The sequence below is a fragment of the Paroedura picta genome, chromosome 5, assembly GCF_049243985.1.
Source record: "Paroedura picta isolate Pp20150507F chromosome 5, Ppicta_v3.0, whole genome shotgun sequence".
In the NCBI taxonomy this organism is placed as follows: domain Eukaryota; kingdom Metazoa; phylum Chordata; class Lepidosauria; order Squamata; family Gekkonidae; genus Paroedura; species Paroedura picta.
Window position 1 is genome coordinate 101,607,721 of NC_135373.1, and position 26,151 is coordinate 101,633,871.

The 26,151-nt window shown below is 44.6% G+C and overlaps 3 protein-coding genes and 1 long non-coding RNA gene across 7 annotated transcripts in view; 1 reads left to right on the top strand and 3 right to left on the bottom strand.

The window, feature by feature from the left end:
• Positions 1-548, bottom strand: part of SUN2 (Sad1 and UNC84 domain containing 2) — a 29,951-nt gene extending 29,403 nt beyond the window's left edge. The window contains exon 1 of the mRNA XM_077339558.1: positions 267-548. The gene's annotated coding sequence lies outside the window, so the exon portion shown is untranslated. The remainder of the gene's footprint in view (positions 1-266) is intronic.
• A 165-nt stretch (positions 549-713) lies between these two features.
• LOC143838369 (uncharacterized) lies at positions 714-11,264 on the top strand. The gene is made up of 4 exons (XR_013231367.1): positions 714-1,248; positions 3,380-3,465; positions 10,024-10,363; positions 11,129-11,264. It is a non-coding gene; the product is annotated as an uncharacterized LOC143838369 (long non-coding RNA).
• On the bottom strand, positions 11,172-15,243 carry PDXP (pyridoxal phosphatase). Its single transcript, XM_077339561.1, has 2 exons — positions 14,320-15,243; positions 11,172-12,957 (listed from the first exon to the last, which is right to left on the bottom strand). Exons 1-2 carry the CDS (start codon positions 14,915-14,917, stop codon positions 12,632-12,634), a joined length of 924 nt encoding a protein of 307 aa, XP_077195676.1. The 5' UTR covers positions 14,918-15,243; the 3' UTR covers positions 11,172-12,631.
• Positions 15,244-16,614: 1,371 nt separating this feature from the next.
• SH3BP1 (SH3 domain binding protein 1) overlaps positions 16,615-26,151 on the bottom strand; it is a 39,377-nt gene continuing 29,840 nt past the window's right edge. For all 4 annotated transcript variants that reach the window (XM_077339563.1, XM_077339565.1, XM_077339564.1 and 1 more), the window contains 7 exons: positions 26,014-26,095; positions 24,304-24,384; positions 23,958-24,074; positions 22,868-22,965; positions 21,611-21,743; positions 19,850-19,968; positions 16,615-19,075 (listed from right to left, as the gene is read on the bottom strand). In XM_077339563.1, coding sequence (XP_077195678.1) covers positions 18,654-19,075; positions 19,850-19,968; positions 21,611-21,743; positions 22,868-22,965; positions 23,958-24,074; positions 24,304-24,384; positions 26,014-26,095 — 1,052 coding nt within the window. In that variant the 3' untranslated portion in view covers positions 16,615-18,653. The remainder of the gene's footprint in view (positions 19,076-19,849; positions 19,969-21,610; positions 21,744-22,867; positions 22,966-23,957; positions 24,075-24,303; positions 24,385-26,013; positions 26,096-26,151) is intronic.

A 26,151-nucleotide genomic window follows, 5' to 3' on the forward strand; every position in this document is an offset into this window, starting at 1 on the left:
TGCAGGCTTCCTGCGGAGCAAGCAAGTCCCGCGCACCGACGCCAGAGAAAGCGTGCAAAAGCGGGAGGCTGCGCCAGGTGTCCTCGGCCCACCCGCCCTCCTCTCGCGGCCCCGGAATCCCTCGCCCTCTGCAGCTGCGCCCACTTCTCCGGAACAACAAGCGCGGCATGCGCGCCTCGCCCTCCCCCGCGGGCAGGCCAGAGGGCCACGCACCGCTCCCCGCGTGTGACTCCGGGTTGAGGGGGCGGAGGAGAAGGAAGCTTTACCTGGGATGCTCCGGACGGGAGTCACTCGAAGAACGGGGCGCAATGGGCGCTTTCTTCTCCCGCCTCCGCGTCTGCAAGGCACTTCTGCCCGACCCAGCACCTCGTTAGCTGCCGGCCCCAGCGGGGGAGCCCCCAGCGCCCCTCCAGGCGGCCGGAGAGTCCCAGAAGCCGGAGGCGAGGGAGGCAGTGAGGGCGTCGGCACCCGGAGCCGCCTGGAAACCCTCGAGGCCGACGGGGTACCCACCGCAGCGACAATACCGAAGCCCCCGACCCGCGCGCTCCCAATATGGCCTTGGGTTTTGTGCGTGCGCCTGTCAAATCCCTGTCCCAAGAGCTCATTGGCAGGGGCCGCACCTGACCCCGCCTGTCAATCTCGCGCCATGGCCTGCGCCCATTGGCTGGTTTGAACAAAAAGCCTCGCTCTGGCCTTCCCCCGCGCCCCGCCCACTTCGCCGGGCCCTTGTCTGGCTTCAGCTGTCGGGAGGGGGCGCGTCTCCGAGTGGCTCCGCCCCCTGGGTTGGGAGGACCCTTTTCCAAAGGGGGGGCCAGAAAGTGTTGTTTGGTGCTTTAAGCTCTCTTCCCCCCCCCTTATGGAGTGAGTTATTTGCACCAAATGCTATTATGGGGCTCTTCCTGGGTTGGGCAGTGATGGTCCTGTTGCCGTGGGGTAGGGTGGTCGGCCGTGCAGCCCGCAGTTTCGGGGTGGGGGTGGCCGCCTATGGGAGAGAACCGGCGGTGCCAGTGCGGGGAGGAGGTGCCGCTTCGGAATCAGTGCCCGGGAAATGATGAAAGCTGGCCGCGCGCGCCCCTGCAGGGCCAAATGCCCCGTGCCGCGCAGCGCGTCGGAGGCTGGTGACCGCTGGAGGCAGGCAGTGATCCAGGCTGCTGGTTCGGGAAGACCGGAGAGGTTTACTAAGCCTTGCCCGCTGCTGTCCTCCCGGCAGCTGTTGAGCCGGAACAAGCAGGAGTTCCGCAGCAGCAGGTGAAGCTTTCCTTGGAATGCAGGCTGCAGAGGGCTCGCGCTGGGCCTGGGGGCGCTCCGTGGGGAGGGGGAGGGGGAGGGGGAGGGGGAGGGGGAGGGGGAGCAGCACAGCTGCGGTGTGAGCGGCAGGGCGGGCTTCCGTCACGAGGACCGCCAAAGGGCGCTTTAGGCAACAAACGGGCTGTCCCAGCTAGGTGAGCTTCAGAGCATGGAAATCAGTGTGCCACTCCTGACGGGGGAGGGAACTTGGAAGGACACCTTTTTTTTCGCAACGGAGAAAGAGCGGGCATTTTTTGGGGTTTTGAATGAATGACATACTTCTTAAAAACAACAGCTATTGCCTGAGAACATTTTCAGAATACATGCTCTTACTAGGGAATATTATTTATTTATTGTATTTGTGTTGTGTACTATGGACACGTGAGATTCTCAAGGATATGTTCATTCTTTAATTGAATCATTTTTGGCAGTAACTAATATGCCATAGTATATGTTAAAACGTTATTTTAAACAGTATTTTCCATGCCTGACTTGATTCCCCTACATGCCACAAGTTCTATTGGCGATTGCATGAGACTATTTCTGTCTAAGAGCCTCTTGTGGCGCAGAGTGGTAAGGCAGCCGCCTGAAAGCTTTGCCCATGAGGTTGGGAGTTCGATCCCAGAAGCTGGCTCAAGGTTGACTCAGCCTTCCATCCTTCCGAGGTCGGTAAAATGAGTACCCAGCTTGCTGGGGGGTAAACGGTAATGACTGGGGAAGGCACTGGCAAACCACCCCGTATTGAGTCTGCCATGAAAACGCTAGAGGGCGTCACCCCAAGGGTCAGACATGACTCGGTGCTTGCACAGGGGATACCTTTACCTTTACCTTATTTCTGTCTAGGTAATACAGCTTTCTTTTATTAGCCACAAATTAATTTTCAAAATTATGCATAAGTTAGCACAGGCTGCAGCAAATAGCAGTTGTATTTCAGTTATCATGTATTATTGGGCTGTGCTATCCTTCTCGTTGCCGGAGCAGGTTGTTGTTAGGTTTTATGGTTTTAATGTTTGATGTCTGGGGTTTTTATTCTTGATTGTAACCCACCACACATCAACTCTGAGAGCGACGGGTAAAAAATCCAATCAGTCAATCAATGAATGTTATTTAGCTTGTTTAAAAATTCCAAAAAGGACTGATTCCTTAATTTGCAGCATTTCTAATCCTTAAAAAAAAAATCAAGGTGGATGACAAACTAAACCAATTGATAATAAAACTTGAATAGTAAATAATAATAAAATGTTAAAATTCATAAATAGCAATAGACCATCTATAAAAGAATGTTAAAAACATTAGGGCAGTATACAAAAAAGCCCTCCTAGATAGTTCTGCACTAGACAATGCATGGAAGCTCCTTAGTGTAGTCACTCTTCTAACTTCCCTTGGTAAATTGTTCCACTGGGAAGGAGGTAACAGTGAAAAAGCCCCAGCATGGATTGTAACAGATTGAAAGAAAACTGCTTGGATGAATGGCACGGCAAAGCATTAAGTGGACAGGCAGTGCTATGGCTAATGCAGCTCCCAAGATGCGGCAGGTGTCATCAGTAATAGCCAGCACCCACAACTGAACCTGGTCACAAATTAAATGATGGCAGCATTAGTGTAATCTGACAACTCTGCTTTGACCTCAGCAGTGATAGAGCTGTGGCAATATGCACAAGTTGAAGCTTCCTAAGCAGCTTGGATGGTCTTAAAGGTGCCAAGGCTGCCCACCTGAATCGATCTGGTCTTGGAGTTATTGTGGTGTGAGTTTGTATGGCCAGATTGACTGGCTCAAAGTGGGGCACCAACCCCCCCATGGCAAGAGAAGAAGCACAAAACAGTGTTTGTAGCAGAACTTGCTTAGATCAAATGAATCCCCAGGCTCCTAACTCAATCCTCATTGCCATGACTGTTCAGTTATGGAAGCTTCTGGTGGCTTAGAAAGACCAAGAAAGATATAGCTCGCAAAGATATATTTTGGCACAGTAACTGACGAAGTTAAAACTGGTGTATTATATTTATATTTTCTAAAGCAATAAAATAAAGTTTGGGTTTGGCTGGAAAGCAACTACTGCATGTATTTCATTTTTGTCCCACGTTGCCCCCACAGAAAGCAGGGAAACAGTTTTCCCACGTGGCTTAAAAATCTCTAGACATCTGGTTCATGGCAAAGAGACTCCAGATTCCTACATGAAGGTATTTATTTAATTTTTTATCCTACCTTTTTCCTCAATGGGGAACCAAACAGCTTACATTGTTCCCCTCTCTTCCATGTAACCTCACAATGACCCTGTGAGGTAGATGGGACTGGCCCAAGGTCACTCAGCAAGCTTCCATGCCACAAGCAAGGGTCTCTCAGATCCTAATCTGATGCTTTAACCACCATGCCACCCTTTTGTTTAAGGCCAATCTTATGGCTTAAAAATAAATGTGAACATAACCACAGATGGATCATGAACAAATGTATACCTCAATGGAGCCCAAATTGAGCAAGTCAACGAATTTGAATACTTAGGTTCATACTTAGGTCTCTGGAAGAAGATGAACATCTTTCTCCAGACCAAAGTTTGTCTCTTCCGGACACTAATCCTGCAATTTCTTCCTATTTGGATCAGAAACATGGACGTTACTAAAACTTGACATAAACAAACTCAAGACCTTCCAAATGTGAGGCCTTCTGAAGATTCTGGGTGTCTGTGTTTTCATAATCGAAATGAGACAATTCAGACAAAATGTGACAAGCAGCCACAAATTAAAGAACAAATCCAGACTGCAATGCTTTGGCCATGTCTGCAGAATGAACACCAACAGACTGCCTCATAAACTCCTCTGGTGAGTACGACCAACTGAATGGAACATCTAATGACTGGCCAAGAAAACATGGCTTAAAAAGATCAAGGAAGACCTTAGTAACCAGCAATTGACTATCCATATGGCCAAAACTACTGCCACCAATTGTCAAGAGTGGAAACATAAACAAGGCAAAAAATCCAGCGGCACCTACAGCACCATATTGACTGAGAAGACAATCTGCTCCACCAATCGCCAGCTAAAGGATAAAAAAAGATGACAACCACATCACTCTGGCTATTAACCTTTCTTCTGCTGCTTATTTTAAAATGATTTCTCCCTCACCTTCACCAGCACTTTTGCAAGACCACTTGGTCTCCTCACTAAGGGGTGGGTCCCCCTGAATTCGTTACTGCTTTCACATCTTGTTGAAGGACATCATTCAATGATTGTCAAGCACTGTATTAATGACTTCCTCTTCTTTGCTCAATTCTGTACCCTTTCAGTCTACTTTCCCTTTCCCTTGGTTTTCACCATTATACCACCCCCCTGCAGATTCTCTCCATCATTTCTTTGTCCCCTGGTCATAAGGGTTCCTATATTTCTTTCTGTTCTTTTCTCCTGTTTCTTTGCTGGAATTTCTGCTCCATCACCCAAATAGCAGTCCCTTTTTTTGCTCCTTCCCTCCAGTCCCTTGCCTTCACAACAATGCTACATTGTTGGCCTCTTTTCTCATGCAGTTCTGTGTGGTGGTGGTCTTCTTTCCAAAGACTATCCATCAATATTGCCTTCCATTCCCATTTTTCTTTCAGTGTTTTTTTCCTAGGAAAGGGTTCAGTTAAACTGTTCTCCATAGCATTGTTTCCATGTTAATGGAGAGAAGGTTTAGAAGTGTAATAATATTAATCTGATGTAGCAAGACTAAGAGTCCCATGGGCCTTCAGCAGTTATGCAACAAAGGGGTTAGATGTCTCTGGGTGACAGGAGTTGGTGAGGACATCTTTGAGAAGGTGAAATATTTTTTAGAAATGTTGATAGCAGAGGGTATTGCACGTGATGCAGTCACTTAAATTCAGAAAGACTGGCTTAATAGGAGATGACAAGCTCTGATATGCCAAGATTCCCAATATCTTATCTATCACATAGGGCCTGCATTATTACACAGAACAATTCTTGCTTGTATTCATACTTTGCATTAACCCACATACACACCATGTCTTCAACTCAAGCCAAGAGATAGTGTCAATTCTGTCTAACAGCTTTGTGTTTTTATCTGCCACAAAACACCTTTAGCTTAAGTATCCAAGGATAAAGAAAAGCTAGGCCACACCTAGCAATGTGTCAACAAAGCTAAAATGGAAAATGTCAGGCGACAGAGGATTGTTTTATTATATGAAGTCCCTATGCATTTTGATGTGTAGACTTCGTCAAGGGTGTGGAACTGTCCACAGCGATAATAAAACTATAATAAATAATATAATAGTCATCTATCACCTGGCATTTTTCCCCTTTTTGTTTTCCTTAAGTGTACTCACCACAAGATTGAAAATCCAGGTAGATGGAATTCCTCCTCCTGATTCTTTACACTGATTTTTTTAGTGTATGCATTTTGTACATGAATTCTCAGTCATTCTCTGAGAGACTGATGTGTTTTTCTGTAAAACATGATTGGCTGGTGACAGCCTAATCATGTTTGAAGAATACCCTTTACCAAAGTTTGTGGACCTGCCAATTAATGAGTCTTTGATAATATGGCTAACATTATTTGGTTCTCTTGTGTGGTGGTCACACAAGGAGACCAATCTAGTTAGCTGGTTAGGTTGTGGGCTTTGTTCCCAGATGCCTGTGTGTCTGTTTGGCTTGCTATTGCTAGTTAGTAGCTGTTACAAGTTGAGCAAGACTGTATGTCTGGCAGAGTCTCTTGGTGCAACTACACTTCGCAAGATTTGTTGCAGAGCCTTAAGGAGGTACTGAGGGAGGCGGGGTTCAGTGGTAAAGTATGTTCTTTGCATGTCAAACAGGGGTCTCCAGCATCTTATTAAAGCTGTAGACACTTTCAGAATTTTGAGAATAGGGAGTGGCCAATATGGCTGCCCTTGGGTTAGGGTTGGCTGCAAACAACCAGTCCTGACTCTGGTTTGGGAAAGAAGCAAATAAAGATAACTGATGTAGACATTTCCAGGTTAAATCTTTGCACTCTCAAATGAAAAGGAAATAGTAACTGTAGGCTTGTGCCATGGAATCTGATCAGGAACCAGAAAAGCCTGGAAACAGAAACATGGTGAAATACTGTGACCTTGCACAGTGTATGGGCAGATCAAGCAAAGGTGGTGGGGGGAAGGGAGGTTGCTATTTGAGTTTTTGTTTTCTGGAGGGGAAGCCCTGCAAAATAGGCTGCAGATTTTATACAGGCCAAATGTACCTTCTAAAGGCCCTGTAAGATGGAGCTCTTCTGACAGGCATTGGGTTGAGGCCAGGATAGGGACTCAGGGTCATCTTGGGCCCCACCTCTAAACCAAAACACCCCTCTGCTGCTAGAGAGATCACTGAGCTGGTTGCAGACTGTTGTTTAATGCTGCGTGGGATGCTGTCGGGATGTATTTAAAGTTTTTGTTATGGATTTTAACATTTTAATATTGTATTTAATATTGTAATTTTAAAGTGTTGTAAGCCACCATGAGCTGGCGCTGCTGGGATACAAACTGAGGGAATAAATAAATAAAAATGAGATTGTTTTAAGGTATTTTAATGGGGACAAAGACTATTGTTACTTGCCAGGATCCTACAGGGAGTGGCGGGAAATAAATCCAATAATAATAATAATAAGAAGAAGAAGATTATGAAGAAGAAGATTAAGTACCTTTTATAAAAGCAATAGTGCACAAGCCTAAGATGGCAATACCTTCCATTTCTATAGAAACCAGCTGGGAATTGATGATAACCGCAAATTGCATTTCATTACATTTTTCTGCTGGGTCTTTCCTATAATAGGCCACCAAGTATTTGTCTAGATTTAATTTGTTTTTTGCAACAGAAACAGATGCCCCTCGTGTGTGCAGGTTCAGAAACTGAGCTGACATGATTTGTCCAGGGCCAGACAATGACTCCATGGCAGAGGGGTGCCTAGCCAAGGCCTCTGAGATAAATCCAGGTTGATACACTATAAGAGCTTTCTCCAATCTGTTCTGCCTACTGGCCCACTTGGATCCCTGCAGCATTGGCCCTCCTTCCGTTCTACTCAGAATCCAAAATGTATTCATTAATCCCTGTGGAGCAAAACAGATTAGTTCTTTGAAGCCTGCGGTCTGACAGGCTGTCCATTCCTGGGGAAGAGAGCACCTAAGTACAATCTATTAATAACAGTAGCAACTGTACAAAATAACATTTTGTACTCTCCCTTCCAGCTATACTATTTGGCATAAAATGGTAGAGATGAGCATCCGGCTCCCCCTAGAGGAGCTTGGAGATAATCCATGTGCTGAAAAATGATGCTGGTTCATAAATCAGATGTCTGGTACAATGTGGAGCTAGAGAGGCCCAGCATATTCAAAGAAATCCCCATCACTTCTAATAGAATAATACTAAAGAAATAACATTTCCAGAAATTCTAAAGCCAGGGATAATTGGAATTTTGGATTAATTTAAATGTCAGTACTGCTTATTTTAGAGCCTCTTGTGGCGCAGACTGGTAAGGCAGCGACATGCTGTCTTGAAGCTGTCTGTCCATGAGGTTGAGAATCCCAGCAGCCGGCTCAAGGTTGACTCAGCCTTCCATCCTCCCAAGGTCGGTAAAATGAGTACCCAGCTTGCTGGGGGGTAAATGGTAATGACGGGAAGGCACTGGCAAACCACCCCGTATTGAGTCTGCCAAGAAAACACTAGAGGGCATCACCCCAAAGGTCAGACATGACTCAGTGCTTGCACAGGAGATACCTTTACCTTTACTGCTTATTTTATTACAACAAAAATTGAGTCCGATAGCACCTTTAAGACCAACATAGATTTATTCAAATTTTGTTGTGCTACTTCAGACCAACACAGCTACCCACTTGAATCTAGCTTATTTCATTAAGCAAACTTCTTTTACTTCTTTAACAATATGAAAATTATATGTATAATTTAGTGCGTACAATGGTGCTCTCTGGCATATTTTTATTTATTTAAAATTGTTTTATTCTTTTCCATCCATTTTAGGATTCCCAAAACACAAACTAAAAAAGCTTACTTGAAACTTTTGATATACATAAAAACAACAATTATGCAAAACACATACTCAAAACACATGCACAGGAGGGAGGGTCAGTGAGGAAATACTGGTGTAAATGCCATAGAATCAACAGATTTTTTTTTTACAAGCACAAAAGCAAATATGTGCAATACCAGGAGGAGAGAGAGAGATGCAACTGCTGTATCTTTTATTTCCTTAGGACATTTATACTTTTGCCCTCCGAGAGGTAGGGGAAAAGCTGGTAATAGAAAACACCCATCTTGTAGAAAAGTTAAAACTTTGCAATATTGATTTATTCAGCAGTGTATTGCATATATTAAAGTACATGAGCATTAGAAAGAATAACTCAATTAAAAATGTACTTGAAAATGTGCTGCATGTATACAATATACACAAATGATCATTATCTGATATAATTCCTCCCATAATTTTTCTGATCCCCCCCCCCTTAGCCACTCTTTGGTTCTCTCTTTTGTTTTTGCCATAGAATCAGGTATTTTCTATTTTCAGCTTTTTCCCTACTTCTCGGAGAGCAAAAGTATAAATGTCCTAAGGTAATAAAAGATACAGCAGTTGCACCTCTCTCTCCCTCCTCCTGGTATTTATTTATTTATTTATTTATTTAGATTTATATACCGCCCTCCCTGAAGGCTCAGGGCGGTTTACATTAAAACTAGTCAACGATACATGAAACACGTATTTGCACGTATTTGCTTTTGTGCTTGTAAAAAAAAGTCGATTCTATGGCATTTACATTCTCAGAACAGAGAGGGAGAAACTGGTGATTATCACCTACTAACAGCAGTGAATTCATAGAAAGCAAAGCTGATTGTGCAAACCAAAGGGTTTAAATTCGAGGCCAATGTAACAGCAAAAATATAGGAGTCTTGTAGCATTTTCAGAGAGCCTTGTCCTTTTGATCTGTTATGTTAATTTACTTCCTCTTTAACTCTGAATAATTTCAATAATCTTAAATTAATTTTTAATGGAAGCAGTGCCAGGGTATCAAGATTTGATTATATTTCTTAGTTTATTAAGTCTGATCTAGTATCCCAATTCTAGATTTTAGCATTTTTTTTCATGTCCTCTGATAAATTTGTGATATTATCCCAATAAATTAATTTCATCATACATTTTAGTTCCCTAAGATTCAGTCTTCATTCTTGTATATGTTACTCAAAAAGGTAAAATTTTTGTTTAATTTTCATTTCAAATGGTTCAAATAAGTTTTGAAGTAAATTTATAACATCCTTTTCAGTATTAATTCCTTTCTGGTCATTTAAGGAGTTAACTGCCTTCTAATTGTTCTTTAAATTTATCATGTTAATTTTGTCCATCAGAGGGTACCCATAGATCACAAATGAATTTAAAAGGCCTTTATAATGACATCTTTAATTTCTCAAGTTGTTTAGGCAAAATAAATCTTTTCTCACAGTAAATTAATTTAAAATCTCTCCTCACACTCTACCAGTTTAATTTCAGCAACTGGAATCTCCTGTAAAGAATCTCACTTAACAAAGCAGGATGGTGTCTCCTTCAATCTCTCTTTTATCCAGAGAGAGACAACTGTCTAGCTGGCAGAACCTCTTACATCTTCCTTCTGTTAAAAGAAAGGTGTCTGGTTGTCAGTGTTAAAGTACTGGAAGTTCTATGTCACCTTTAAGATCTAAACTTCATAGTGAAAGATCACTGAATTAAATTTGGAGCAAAATGTTTCACTCTTTTGTTTTTTGTAGGAACCAAGCCAGAGAAGAAATAATAAACCAGGACCATTTATGCACTGGAGGTTTTATGCCAGGCTGCAGGCTGGACTTTTAGTTGTGGCAGGTTGCTCCATATCTTTCTGCACCCACACAGGGGAGCATTTGGCCTGGTGTACCTCATCCATCCCCGATTTGTGCTTGTGCACAAGAGCTGGAACAGTGAAGTTCCCAGTGCATGAATGGTCCAGGTGAGGATCTCTACCCTTACCACTTCAAGTTTGTTTGTGGAGAAGATGAGGAGTCTAGTACAACACTTCCTGCTGACACATTTTTTGTTTGTATGTTTTTCTCCACCCAGAGTTAAAAGATGAAGGTAATTCATAGCTATTTTTATTTATTTTTGTGCCTTGTGCAGAGGATGAGAAATGTCGAAACAAATATTATGCATAGTACTGTTTTAAGAAATAAAAGACCTGAAACAATATCTTCCAAGAAAATAATGTTTCTTTTTGAAGCTAAACTTAGCATCTCCTTTCGAAAGAAGACAGCGTGGCCTTTACATACACTCTTCTACTCTATAGAAAATTTGGTTTCCTTTAATTTGGACAATATCAAGGCAGACTTTTCTGAGGGTGCATTTCTACAGAGATGAGAATTTCAGTTAGAGGTATTTTCCTTCATTATTTAGGCGCCTGGACATGATTTGGATGTAGTGTAGCACCCATCCAGTCTCCATGACTAGGTCATACTTTGAGCCTGTGTCCAGCTGATAATTATTGATTTCATAGATCTATTGAGTCACATGGGGGCTGTACCAGCCATCTAGTCCAACCCTCTGCTCAGTGTAGGATCACTCTAAAACATCCATGGTAAATATCTGTCCAGCTGCTGTTTGAAGATCTTAAATCCAGGTTCTCAGTTATTTTATCAAATGGGACACTGTATGCATTTTAAGTCCACACACACAAACCCTAGTACTGTCCAGAACTAGGACTGGCTAATATGAGCCTAAGTGCAAGTTTAATACTGTCTACTAGGTAGTCTTGCTTTGACTCAACTCCCCCACCCCTTCAATAGGATCACTTTTGTTAGGATGGTCAAAGTATTTATTCATGTGTATGTTGGTTTCTGATTTCAGGAAATGCACAGCAACTGATTAAAGAGTTGAATGAGAAACTTGGTTCCATCTCACGCCTGCAGTTTATTATATGCAGAATGACAGCAATTGTCAGAAAATCACAACAACAACAACGAGGTACAAGTAGTGAGTGGGCTCAGAGGCTACATTCACACCTTGGCACAATTGATCAGCATAATTTAATACAAACACTTTAATAAATACATGTTAAACAATAAAAAGACAAGCAGCAAGGAATGATTTCTGGAGGATGTGGCACACTCACAGAACTGGGAATGCCAGCACTATCCCACAAACCAAACAACCTGGAGCAAGGCAAAGAGAGGGTGGACCAAGTGGTTCATCCTTTGCCATGGATGGTGCTATACCAGGGTCAGGAGTGAAATGATTTTCTGCAGTGTCTCATTGGTCTACCCAGTCAAGGAGCGGGGGGGGGGGAGAGAGAGAAACCTGAATGTATCCCTGCCTCTGCAGTCAAAGAGCATTTGGAGACTACTGCGGAAGATTACTGAGAAGTAATGATAACCAGTTCAGAACATCATGGCACAAAAATAGTTCACTATTTCCTTACAATAGCAGTCCTCTTCCAACATGTCAAAATGGAACAGGACTGATAAAAATTCTGTTACCTAAGAAACCTCTCGGGATGATGTGACATAAAAACATTCCTTCATATTTTATTCACAGTTTAATAAATTATACAGAACCCAAGTCCAGCAACCTGGGAATTACCCCTGACTGAACCAGTTGAGAATGCGTGCCACACAGAACCTTTCACAGCAATTCGTGTGGATGCATGCAGAAGCACTGTAATGTAAGAATGGATCCTATGTGCAGCTTGCTTAGGACTTATGCCATGAAGCGGACAGGTCGAAACTGTTAGCCTCTACTTGCATCAATTTTAAGCATCTGCTAAAATGTGTCTCCCGCAGGAATTACCCCAAGACCCAATAGCTTGGGGATGCAATGTTACTTCTGACCAGGCTTTCCAATGTTCCCCATTGAATGTATTCAGGGTTCTGGGATAACAAATCCTGACGCTAGCATGTAATGGCAGCAGCGATTAAAAACAACACTGGTACAAATGTTGCCTCATTAAAGCTTTAGAACAACAAATGCCACAAAAAGCACACTGGGGTGCTTTAAAATAATGCAGAGGACAACGGTAAAGGCCCCTAGTGGCTAAAGAACAACCAAAGGATCAAAATAAATAATGTAGCTGTACTACACCAAGAGAAGGGCAAGAGGAACAAATAAATAAAACACTGGCTTCATCGAAAATACTGATTCTTACATATGATCCCTTGTTCCCTTCGGGTCAAAATGAAAATGGAATGAGCTCCAAAAAGAAAGGGGGAAGTAACCCTTCTCTCTTCATTCCTGCCCAATAAACACTGGAATGTGATAAAGCCAGAATCAAGGGAGGAGGGAGGGAGAGACTTCAGCAGGAAAGGGTGGCAATCTGGACAGGGACTGGGACCCTCTGTCCACCCACATTCCCTCTTACTCATCCAGGCCTGGTATCAAGTCTGCAATACTGTCCACATAGTAATGAGGCACCAGGTCCTTTGTAGCAGGGCTGTCGCTGGCCATGTAAGCTTGTGCCTCCTCCAGGCGTGAGACCCCTGTCAGGGTCAAGACCGTCTCAAGGCCACAGTTCTTGCCGAACAGGATGTCTGTCTCCAACCGGTCACCCACCATGAGCATGCGGGATGGATCCACACCAAAGCGCTCCACAATGCACTCAAACATGTATGTGTTTGGCTTCCCAACTACCATCGCCTTGCGCCCAGATGCTGTTTCAACTGCAGCAGTGAGACTCCCAGTTCCTGAAAGAGAAAACACTTAGAATCAGAGCTGCAAGGGGTCACACAGGCCATCTCGTTCAACCCCCTGTTCAATGCAGGTTTAGCTACAAGCATCCAGGATAAGTATCTGTGCATCCACTGCTTCTCACCTTAACACAGCCATCCATCTGAATCACTTTGATAAAGTTAACAGCAGAAACCCCTGAACAGAAAAACCCACATAAATCACAGCAGAGTAGGAGTAATTAGGCTCCATTCTCATTGAAGAGATAAGCCTTGTCCTTGGGCTGAACCACTGCAGATTGCAGATGGGTGCTGCAAAGAGGCGAAGGAACATTCAGTTACTCAGCAAGACAGCACCCCAGTGCAGTCTGAAGTGGAATAGACCAGACAGAGTTATCACCTTGATAAAAACCAAGCACTAATAGGAGGATTAAAGCAAGAAGCTAAAGCCAACTTGTTCATAGGTCTAAGAGGTTCCAAGGTCTTAGAAGTCAGAGAGATCTTACACAGCTTTCATTCCACAAGCTGACACCCCAAAAGGTACTGCAACTTATTCCACTTTAATCCTTATGGTGCACACCTTTTATTGTCACTTGTACAAAGTGCTGGATGGTAAAGATGGACATGGAGGTAAACTTGTAAACTTTGGAACTGTCTTGAACTTGGAAGCAGAATTCTGAAAGGAGCTAAAAAAAACCTACATCAATCTGGGTCTAGAATACTGCAGACTGGTACATTTTACAGTTGAATCCTAGGTGGCAAACTGCTATTGGGGACCACTGCTATAGGTGGTGGTTCCGTGTTCAGGAAACCTTGGCCATAAGATGACAAGCTTGTAAGCACTCAAGAAGATATTGTTTCCATAATCCATACAACTGGGATCAGTTTTCTGGGAACTGCAAGTTGTGAGCAGCTGTCTTTTTTTTTTTTGTAAATCCAATGCATTCTATTGATCAGGAAGAGAGCTCAGGATCTCCTACCTAGGAAGTAAAGGTAAGCACTGTGCAAGCACTGGGTCATGTTACACATCAAAACAGGAAAATTCCCCCTAATGATTCAAGATTTCTGGAAATTTACCCCTCTGCCACTGAGTCACATTCATTCATAGAGTTCAGATATTAAAAACTAAATACAGGGCGACCTAATCACCCGGATTTTTCAGGCCAGCTACTTCCAGTAACGGGGGCTTTAAGCCAGACAACAGGCAGGCAGACCTCCTGGTCAGAACCGCTGCTCGCCCTCCCCTCTCCGCCTTGCGACGCCTGTTGGCCTGAAAGCCTCGTCTCCGCAACCGAGCCGTTGGGGCAGGCTGCAGTGAGGGAAAGGCCGTCTGCGTATGCTCAGAAGCACTCTTGCGGCGCGGCTCCCTCCCTCACTCACCTGGGGTGCGCTGCCCATCGCTGAGCGGGTGCCAGGGGTCGGGGTCGGTGGCCACGAGCAGGCAGCGCGGGTCGCGCAGGTAGGCGCAGGCCTCGGACAGTTTGGCGAAGGTGAACTGGTCGTCGTAGCCGACGAGGACGGCGCGCACCGGGGCCCGCTCCTCGTCGTCGTCCTCCTCCCCGACCAGGCGCAGGCCCGCGTCCCGCAGCTCCCCGCGCAGCCCTTCGCCGCCCAGCACGAAGACGGGCCCCGGGGGCGGCGCGGCGGAGGAGTCCCCGGCGGGCCCGGCTTCGAACAGGAGGCGCTGCCGCAGGAAGAGCGCGGAGCAGAGCGCGGAGCTGAAGACCTGCTCGCCTCGCACGCCGCGGAAGCCCAGGCGCGAGAAGCGGCGCTCCAGCTCGGCCACCGAGCGGCGGCTGTTGTTGGAGACGAAGAGCGTGGCCTTCCCGCTGCGGCTCAGGCGCTCCAGCAGCTCCGCCGCGCCGGGCACCGCGCGCTCCCCGGTCCACAGGACGCCGTCGCAGTCGAAGAGCACCCCCTGCGCCTCCCCCAGCACCTCGCGCAGGCCCGGCCCGCTCAGCCGCCTGCAGCCCGCCATGCCGCCGCCGCCGCCCCCACCACCGGCCCTGCCGCCGCCGCCGCCGCCGCCGCCGCCAGGAGGAAAGCGCAAGGGGCGGGGCAGCCGCGGACCAATCGAGGGGCGCGACGGCCTGGCGTGCCCACGCGCTGGGCCTCAGCGGCTAGGCAGGCTTCGGGAATGGTCGGGATTGGAGGGCTGGGGGGCGGGGACTTCCCTTACTGGCCCGCGGGAATCCAGGGCAGGGTTGGGTTACCATGACGACCCGTTACCGTAGCCAAGTGGAAGGGTGCGTTCCTCTTATGGCCTATCGGAACATGACCCTTAGACTTTCCGGGGTTGGTGGGTGGGGGAGGAAGTATGCCGGAACTGGAAGCCCGGTCGGCTTTCCTGTATTCGCTGATTTTGCCAGAAGAAACCCACGTGGCATCTCGCCAAAGGGATGCGTCGAATGGGAATCGCATCGTTGAAGACTGGATTGACGTGACAAGGACTTCAGCCTATAGGGAAGAGGAAGGGAGGCGGGTCTAAAATGGCAACTCCTTTTTAAAGAAGTAAACAAACCGTCGAACCTGGGCGGGGAAAAGAATGAGTGACTAACTTTGCGGCCTATACCGGTTCCAGGAGGAGAAAAGTGGCGTGTTTCAGCCAATGGGTGCATGGCTCTCCCAAAGCCTGGCTGAGTAGGCCACATGCAAACAACACAGGGTGGGGGAGATTGCTTTGGCACTTCTGCCCACAGCTTGTATCTGAAGGCAGCTCGTGGTGATCTGCTTCATATTGACTCTTGCATAAGGTGACCAGACTTTAACATTGGTAAAGCGGGACACCATTGACCCGAGGGGGGGGGGGGTCTTGATTTAAAATGTGGTCTATATGGAGCAATAAAAGGTTTCCTAGAATGCAAAAATAGTATTGTAATATATATATTTTAAATTTCAACATAAGTATAATTTGCCAGGTGCCCACAGATGTCCCTCCAAAAGTGAGACAATCTGGTCACCTTACTCTTGCATTGCACTGTCTCTGGGGCTTAGCTGGCTTGAACCCACAAGAGACAATGCTGGAACAGGTGAAGGAAGATAAAACCATGTGATGGTCCTTGAGTTTCCCCTTTCTGAGTTATTACCTGGGATTAGGAACTGGTAGGAGTGGGTAAAAGTCAGATCTCGGTGATTTTAAATGGATCCTCATGCATTCATATGATTTTTACATTGAAACAAAATAAAAACCACCATTGGCTTAATCTACAGTGGATGCATGATTTTTGTGGTGCTGCCCATAGTCTAAGACAGGGGTAGTCAAACTGCGGCCCTCCAGATGTCCATGGACTACAATTCCCATGAGCCCCCTGCCAGCATTTGCTGGCAGGGGGCTCATGGGAATTGTAGTCCATGGACATCTGGAGGGCCGCAGTTTGACTACCCCTGGTCTAAGACATGGTACAGTATGAAAATGGTTTTATTTTGTTTCAACGTAAAAATCATGAATGCATGGGGATCCATGCCCTGGATACACATTTTTGTGCTGCTGCATTTTTTCAAATGGCCCAGTCTATAGGCCTGTCTCCCACATGTGATTTGATACTAGATTTCTTAGACTTCTGTTTTTAAAAGTGGAGGATACATGTAGATCCTTTACTTTGTTCCACCTGATACATTTAAAATTGGCTGTTGTACTAAAAGAGAAAGATTTTCCAAAATCACGAAGCAAAAAAGCAGCATGTAATAAACTGGATTTAATGAAACAGGCTCTAGTTCATGAAGGTTTATGCCACAATGTATTTGTTACAAGGCTTTGTCATTTTACACAGTCTCAAGAACAATCCAGGAGTTAAATTTATCCTTGCTACAAGCAAAAGACAGACATTCTTTAAAAATGAAGAAACCTTCTCACATAAGTCATAAATATGACCCCACATTTAAAAAATAATTTATCAATTATGTATAAAAATAAGTCATTTCCGCCCTCTGCCAAAGCCTAAAGGAACTAATGTAAAGAGATTCTTAAGGCATCTGCATTGCAAATGTAAGTAGTTAATTACTATGCGTTTTCATTCCCCTAAATCCTAGGATGCATATCCCTTTGATTGGGCCACGAACCTTTCACAAAGCATTCTGAGCATTAACAAAACTATGACCCAGTTTTTCTTAGAGAAGTAATGATAGCTCAATAGTTACATGTTTGTCAGGCAGATGTCCCTGTAGCAGAAGTGATCCTCAACAAAAGGATTTTATTTTTTTCATTCAGAGGAAAGAACCAATATCTATCTTCCATCTAAAATTGGGCTGGTTTATATGTACATCCTAACTAGCATGTGTGAATGTAGTGTTTGTGAGGTCCAAACCACCCCGCAAATAAGCTACTCAGTTCACACATTTGACTGCCATTTATCAGCTGTAAAGAAATGAAGTGAGATGCTCACATGTAAACAAGCCCTATGTCTGCACAGACACAAAAATCCAAACTGCATTTAAGGTTCCCTGGTGAAGATCCCTAGAGGAGTTCTGTGCCTTTTAGAAAAGAGAAGAAGGAAAATACTACCAAGGGCAGTGTCCACTGTCACTGCAATATTTATAATAGAGAAGATCACACCTGGCAGAATTTTCTGTGTAATTATTTGCATCTTGCAATCCTGCTGGACAACCCCTTAATTTTTACTAGACTCCTTCCCAAGTCCTTTATGAGTATCCTGAAAGATCTGACACATCTGGATTTGCAGAGTTTCTTGGCAAAGGGAGTGCTGGTCTCTTAACAGTTTTGTAATGCTTTATCTTTTAAAAGCCCAAATAATCCCTGAGATCATTCAAATTAACATATATCACTGAGGCTGCAATTAAAAAAGAAAGATATTACTGAAGACAACTGTCAGACTCATCTGGATGTGCTTACTGGAAGGAAGTGATTTTTTTTAGTATGGACTCCCCGTTTCCAGATTACAGAGTGTGGCAAGAAAAGCTCTTAATCAAGTTTTCCCTTGGACTATTGTCCCCACAAAAATTGCCAACAAAGCTGCTTTTATCCTCACTTTTGGGAGCAGTGGGGAAAGCTAACATATATTTCTCCTAATTTATGGGAGGAAAAAAAATGAGGAAAGATGTCAGATGCCCTGTACTTTTTCTTTCCCTTCCACCTGATTGGCTATACTTTATGAAGTTACATCACATGTCATTGTGTCCTAAGTGGACATCCACACATTATTAAAAATGAGGCAATAGACAAAAGAAGGATAATTCTGGCCTGGGCTGCAGGCTGCCAGTGGGAGAGGGTAGTTTTCTCCATGCAGGGAACATTCAGTAATACCATATCAGAAACATGGCTACGCTAAACCTGATGTGCTCGTTTACTAGATGTAGGGAGTTTTTCATGCGGGCCATTCAACAAACACATTTCAGAATTCTACCATTTCGTTCTATGGAATGTATACAATTGGCTTTGTAGCTTTGGGGGAGATCAGGGAAAGAAGGATCAATATGGAGAGAATGATGGAAATTTGAAAAGGAGGCAGCACTCGGAGAGGAAAGCAGAAAGAAAGGATGAGAAAGGGAGGCACGTGGAAGAGAAGTTTGCTTTTGAGGCTGCAGGCATGAACAGTGGCTTCCAATGCAGAACGGTGAGAGGAGTTAACATGGCACATGTATTTCCCACCAGGAACTGCTAGCTTTGTTTGATGTACATTGTTGCTTCAAATCCTAGTCTTTCTCCTCCTTTAGAAACTGGCCAGCAGAAATTATGCCTGTCTGGCTGCTTCTCTGCCTCAGTCATTCTCCAGTGCCGAGACCTTCGGATCAGATGCTGGTGGAGAGCCATTTTCTCCCACAGACGTCGGCTCATTGTGTTCTGTTGCCAGAGGTGTGGAATGGTCAGAGGTTTCTACACTGCAGTCCCCACCAGGAGGCTCTTCAGCTGCTGTTGCCACCCCCTCGTTGCTCACAGGTTCTGAAGGTGGCTTTGGGGATGGTGGAGCATTGCGACTCAAACGCCTGGCTGGCTGTGGTGGAAGAGGTGGTGGTATCGAAGGAGCTCGCGTCAAGCCTCCACCTGTTTTTCGAGGGAGGGCTTTAGGGATGGGGGGAGGCTCTGAGGCAGGAGGTTGGCTCTGGCGCTGCACAAGAGGTGGGGTCCGAGGCTGGGCTAAGGGTGGAGGCACCGTGGGTCGGGGTGGGGCAACTCGCTTTGCTGCAAATGAGACAAAATGTAGGTTTTGAAAAACACCTCTTTGTGGATACTGCTTATTATCCATATGCAGCCCTGTTCCATATCACTTTCTTCCTCTCTCAGCCTTTATTTCTAAGGTCTCCTCCAAAACATACAACGAAAAGCATTTTGTAACCCTTCTATCACTATCATTGTGCATATGTGAGCGTCAGTAAGGTAGTTTTAGCGGTACCAGGTTTCTGGTGATGTTAAGAATTCCTTTTAGTTTGGAATCTCATGCCACTTCTGAGGCGGTTTTAAAAAAAAATGATGAGAGGTATTTCCAAACAAATGGCTTATATTTTGGCATTGTGGTTAGGAATGCCGACTTCTAATCTGGCATGCTGGGTTCGATTCTGCACTCCCCCACATGCAGCCAGATGGGTGACCTTGGGCTCGCCACAGCACTGAAAACTGTTCTGACTTAACAGTGATATCAGGGCTCTTTCAGCTTCACCCACCTCACAGGGTGTCTGTTGTGTGAAGAGGAAAGGGATGGTGATTGTAAGCCACTTTGAGACTCCTGGTAGAGAAAAGTGGCATATAAGAACCACATCACTGATAAAGCTGTTCTGACCAAGCAGTAATATCAGGCTCTCTCAGCCTCACCTACCTCACAGGGTGTCTTGTGAGGAGAGGAAAGGGAAGGCAATTATAAGCTGCTTTGAGACGCCTTCGGGTAGAGAAAAGCAGCATATAAGAACCCTTATATTATTTCCGTTCCAAGGAGGAGACATGGCTCAAGACTAGACTTACATTTACGTGAGGCTGAGACATCATCAGCAGGAACAGGAGCTGGCAAGGGGATTGCTGCTTCATCAGAGGTTTGTGTCACCTTTGGTAGAATGGCTCCTGTGGCCACCTCAGGGTTTCTCCTGTCAGTTAAAAAATAAATAAAGACTTCAAAGATCTTTGTATTGCCATGACCAGTAGCTCAACATTCAGTCCTCAAATAATAGATGATACAAGTGAACAAGCCCTATGACTGGTTTTGAGCAAGCAATGATATTTGTGTTTGATGCTTGAAAAGAAAACAACTGAGGGAGATGTGTGCTTTTAAGTGATGGAGCAAAGGAAAAAGAATAAAATAGGAGCACAATGAATTAGGAGGCCCATGCTGGGAGAGAATAGCTGAGGCATGTGAATTGGGTGTCTTGTGAGTGATGTTTTAGCTGCAAAGAGAAATCCTGTTTCTGAGAGATTGTAGCCATTTGAGTACCAGGGAAAATGTCATAACCCTGCAAGAAAAGTACTACCTGCTGGACGTGTTTGGTTTCCATGGGGCTTGCAAAGCTGAATTGTTTAGGTTAGCTTTTGAATGGTAATTCACATGTTTGGGATGATTGTATTAGTAGTACGGTGCTAGCCATGCTGATTGATTGATTTTTAGGTGACCCCTTCCCAGCAATAGTCTTGGGATGGCTGACAGCATTAATGTTAATATTTTATTATTTATTATTATTTGTTGTTGTAGGTTTTTTACTTTATTGATTTTAATATTTGAAGTCTCCTCAAGACCCTTTGGGTGAGTGGTAACTTTAAAAAAACCTAATAAAGGGGGAAAAATAAGATGACCAATTAATTTTGCAATAAATACTCCCAAGCTGTAACCTGGTTTTTTAAAGGAAAATATAACCCCAATCCAAAACAAGACAGATCGCAAGTTTCTGGTCTGACTATAACCCAGAGCAGAGAGTCTCTGTCTTGGCAGGATTAAGTTCCACCTTGTTCACCCTCATCCAGCCCATAACTGATTTCAAGCACCAGTTCAGAGCACCAATAATATCCTTGGAATTAGATGGAAAAGAAAAGTAGAGCTGGGTATCATCTGCATTTGGGTGACCCTGTAGCCCCTACCTCCTGATGACCTCTCCCAGTGGCTTCATGCAAATATTAATAGCATGGGAGAGAGGATTAAACCCTGATGAACCTCACAGGGCAAAAGCCATACAGCACAGCAGGAATCCCCCCCAATACTACTTTCTGAGACACCCCCCTCCCAAGAAAACAGGACTCTAACCACATTAACATGGTGCCCCTTAGTGCCCAGCACTGAGACTCAACTCAGTAGGATACTAAGACAGATCATACCGAAGGCTGCTGAGAGATGCAGCAGGAGGGTCAACATTCTTCCTGTCTAAGGTAAAGGTAAAGGTATCCCCTGTGCAAGCACCGAGTCATGTCTGACCCTTGGGGTGACGCCCTCTAGCGTTTTCATGGCAGACTCAATATGGGGTGGTTTGCCAGTGCCTTCCCCAGTCATTACCGTTTACCCCCCAGCAAGCTGGGTACTCATTTTACCGACCTCGGAAGGATGGAAGGCTGAGTCAACCTTGAGCCGGCTGCTGGGATCGAACTCCCAACCTCATGGGCAAAGCTTTCAGACAGCTGCCTTACCACTCTGCGCCACAAGAGGCTCATTCTTCCTGTCTAGTTGCTTCTATATTATGGGGAAACTCCCTGCTTCAGGTAAGACAATAACAAGGTAGCCCAAAAATGTAATATGACTATGCTTACCTTTCTCCAGGCAAGGAAAAAACTGGTTCAGTGGGAATAAGGTGGGATGTGGGTTCCTCCACTGAAGGAAATTCGCTATTTTTTAATTCCAATGGAGGCGGAGTGAACAAGTCAGAGATGTTGAAGTCAATATCTAGAAAACAGCCAATAAAATAAATGGGACAGCCTAAAGGACACTGAACAACTAGTTCAACCCCTTCGTTTTACCCCCTCATCCCGTGGTCTTCTAGCCTCTTATTTTCAAAACACCACATATTGAGAAAATCTGAAGAAGTGGCATGTGTTCTAAATAAATTATTTAATTAACATGCATTTTACTGGTTTCAAAAGTTTCAGAAATTTAGATCCATCTTCATTCCGGAATGCCTTTCCCACAGAGTAGCCCCCTGCTGTAGTAACAGTCTGGAATCCTTCTATAAATCCTTTAGATCAGCTGTTCCCAACCCCTGGTTTAGGGACCAGTATCAGTCCATGGATCAGTTGGTACCGGGCTGCAGCTCCTCCTCGTCCTCCTCCCTAGCTGCTGGCTCAGGGGCTGCCTTGCCACTCTGCCACCGGCTCGCCTTTGGCTGGGGATCCCCCTCCGTGTGGCACTGCGCAGCTGCTGCTGGCAGCGCCCCCCAGTGGGTGGCGAGAAGTCAGGGTGCCGGCGGGAAAGCAAATGGAGCAGGGGCTCAGGTGGTGGCAATGTCCCTCGGCAAAAGACTACCCCCCCCCGGGCCTCAGTAAAATTGTCAAGCATTGACCGGCCCCCAGTGATAAAAAGGTTGGGGACCACTGCTTTAGATGATCAGTGCAAATAATTGTTGTGCTTTTTTAAAGAAAGGGCTTTACAGAAAGTTTTGTAAAGTGTTGGATCAATTATTTTGCATGTAAAGGTAATATAACTAGATCAAGATATGATTCCATAGATCTCCCGTTAGCTCTACCTCTGATCCAAGTTCTATGTCGCAAACAAGGAAAGCTGTCTTGAAACATAATTTTCTGGTTTAGCTGTATAACTGTAAAAAATATGATGCAGATTTGTCTATCTCTCCAGTTTTTAAAGATACTTGGATCAGTATACAAATGATTTCAGTATTTCTGGTACAGCTCTGTTTAGGAAGAAGAGAGATATATGGAATTCCTACCCCTCAAAAAATTCCATGTTTTTTTTCTGTCTATGACCACACAAAAGCTTTTCCCACTCTTAGTCACAACGAGGTATTGGTTATTGAGCTGATCTCAGGCCCATCAAGTCAATAGATAATTAATTACCTCCTGGGAAGAGGGTCTCAGCATTCTGGATTAGGGGTTCTACAACTCCCACAACTTGTATGGAGGATACAGAAGCCATATCTAGCTGCACAGGGCTCCTGGGGAAGAACACAGATCAAGAACAATATTAATCAGATAACACAGCCAATATCCCAAGATGCACATCCATCCTTCCTGGCACAGAACTGGATAAAATTGTGAATTTCACTGGCTTTTACCACCAGATAGCTTACTCGGGGTTATCAACACTGGGTTGGGAAATTCCTGGAGATTTTGAGGATGGAATCTGGGGAGAGCTGCACCTCAGTAATGTATAATACCATGGAGTCCACCCTCCAAACCAGCCATTTCCCCATGGAATTGGATCTCTGTTAAATGAAGATCTCCAGGCCCAGCCTAGGGGCTGGCAATCCCACAGCTATACCAAAAGACCAGAAATGGCCAAGATTAAATACAGTATCATCGCTACATGCCACAATGTTGGGAAGCATACCACACCTTTCCCAGTTAGATTCTAGCAGCTCATGTGTGCATATTTCTGAAGAGCAAAGTTACCGCCACGTGTGGGAAGAAAACCTAACCTATGCAAACACATATGCAAACACATATTACTGAAGACAACTGGCAGACTCATATGGATGTGCTTACTGGAAGGAAGTGATTTTTTTTAGTACAGACTCCCTGTTTCCAGATTACAGAGTTGCTGGCTCAAGTTTGAGAAATCCTTGATGATTTGGCAATGGAACCTGGAGAGGGAGCTCAGAAAGAATGACACGCCATACAGTCCACACGTGGAAGGTGCTATTTTCTCCAGGGAAGCTGAACCCCTTAATCTGGAGATCAGTTGAAATTTCAAGAGATCTCCAGGTCCCGCCTGGAGCATGGCAGCCTTATGAAGGTTTTGCCTCCTTCCAACTCTCATTCTGTGACATTTTCCTGGATTGTTGATCTTTTTTAATGCACCCGTATCCTCCTGTTTTTCTTGTTGACACTTTGTCTAAAACACCGCAAATCATCATTTTTTATATGTATTTCACAAAATGTTTCGACAATATCTAGGGAATCGCTTCCCGGGAGCGTCATACCTTACCCTACAGTCTGTTGGGGCCATAACAAGTTGGGCCCTAGCACAATGGCAATGTTGCTTGGGGTCATTTTATTCACTTCCTGATGCTCAGCCAACTTGGCTAAAAACCGGATCAGATACCTGTTGGAAGAAGGGCAAGGAAATATTGTCTGGATTGTCATGCATTTTATCCGATGCATGATAAGACGACATTCAAAAGGCAAAGCTTTTTCCCCAGCACAGTTGGACCTAATGATTTTTCTTTTCTGTGTGTGTGTGTGTGTGATAGAGAGAGGGAGAGAGAGAGAGAGAGAGAGAGAGAGAGAGAGACTGAGACTTTCAGGCCAAAAAGTTAACACCTTGGCCTCACCTCAAGTTGTTGTAGTTGTCTTTGGGGAGGCAGTTGCAGGTGTCCCTGAGCAACTCCAGTCGACTTTCTGGCTCTTTCACCCTGAAAGAGAAGAGTGTGGGAAGCCTGTGGTGATTCCCTCCCAGGAGTGAGGAGAAAGAGCACTGTCCTGGGGAGGGGGTCAAGAACCGCATCTCCTGAGAGATCCCTGTGTCTCTGTAGGCCTGCCCATTGGTACCTGCTAACTGAGCCATCCTCTCAGTAAGTGAGGCTTTTCTTGAGCATAACCTTCCTGGGCTGTTGCTGTTTCTACAAAGAGATTTCCCCCTGATTACCTGATTAGAGCTGAGGATAGTGCTGGTTCACTCAGAGGTAGGAAATGCAGGGAGCAGGGAGCAGGAAGGAGGCATGTGGGGTTGACAGTCACTTGTAGGGAGACCTCCCACTTGTCTTTTCATTGCTGACCAGCAGCCTGCTGAAGGAGGGGATTTTCTTTTAAGGCTCCCAGATCCCACACTATTGCCTCAACATCATTTCCTACCTCTGAGTGAACCACCGCTATCCTCAGCTCTACTGCCAATGTTTAGTAATGCCAAGGAAGATCAATCCGTTCTAGAGACTCTGAAAACTGACCCACAACGTAGTCATATGGTGGTTTTTGTATCCACTGGCATCCAATATAATATATTGCTCTGTGTTTTGTTTTTGTGTAAAACTGGACTGAGCTTTTAATTTTATGGCTTAAAAAGTTTAACACATGACATGGCTTTTAGTCCCTCTGAGACTTTTGAAAGGATGGGAAAAATGTATTTTAAAACATTAAAATATTAATGGTTGTATTTATTGTGTAACAGCAGCATTCATTCAGGCCAGCATCCAGCTGATAATCATATTAATTAATTGCATTTATAGCCTTCCTTTCTTCCATCACAGACCTCAGGATGACATCCATAGAGTATCCAGGAAATTTCAGATCCAAGCATTGATTAGTCCCAGATGGGTCTTTGTTTCAACCCAAGTGATGTATTATGTGCCTTCAGGTCATATTTAGGAATCAATTTAGGCTGTACTTTAACCTGTGAGATGTTATATGGGATCTGTCCACCATCACATATATTGGAGGAAACCCTCCATGGCTGATCCATGGCTTGTAAGTAAATCCCATTCTTTAAAGTTTTTTTTTACTGCAGTAATGCAACTGTACCCTAACAGAAATAAGAATTATAGTTTTTTTATAGATTACACCACACAATTATAATGACAGGGTTGAAAGGGAAATTATTCTCTGTCCTATACATTATTGTATTTTACCAATTTAACCCATTTTTTCCTTTCTCCCTTTTCTGTACCCTCTCTGTTTTTCTAAAAAAATAAAGAAGATTCTTACCACAGGAAAGGGTGTATAGAATTGCATATTTTTCTTTTTTATAAAAATCGGTTGGAGAGAATCACTTGTCCTCATACCTTGTTTGTGATGAGAACATATGGCCCTCCTTAATGCTGTGAAACGTGACCTATGCAAGTTGAAATTCCAGCAGTGCAGACAGGACAGGTCATCTGATCTAATAGTTAAATAAACCTAAACTTAGCACTGAAATTAAATCATTGTGATACTTGGTCATAGAGCGCATGCTTTGCATGCAAGAGGTCCCATGCTCATTCCTCAGCATCTCTGCCTAAAGGATCTCAGACAGCAGCTGTTGGGAAAGACCTTTAAAACATCTGTCTTACATGGCTGCTTTGAGCCAATCATCATAGAGTTCAAAGGTCATCAAGGGCTGGGGCAGCTCTCGCAGATAACATTTCAGGGCACCTGAAATGAAAGCAAAGAAATGCATTTCAGAAATGTTGCAATGTCAGAGAGAGGAA

Bases quoted from the DNA above. Each gene is read 5' to 3' on its own strand.
- PDXP (XM_077339561.1), bottom strand. From the start codon at position 14,917: ATGGCGGGCTGCAGGCGGCTGAGCGGGCCGGGCCTGCGCGAGGTGCTG. The intron at 12,958-14,319 runs GTGAGTGAGGGA...TTTCTCTTTCAG, and splicing joins CGATGGGCAGCGCACCCCAG to GAACTGGGAGTCTCACTGCT.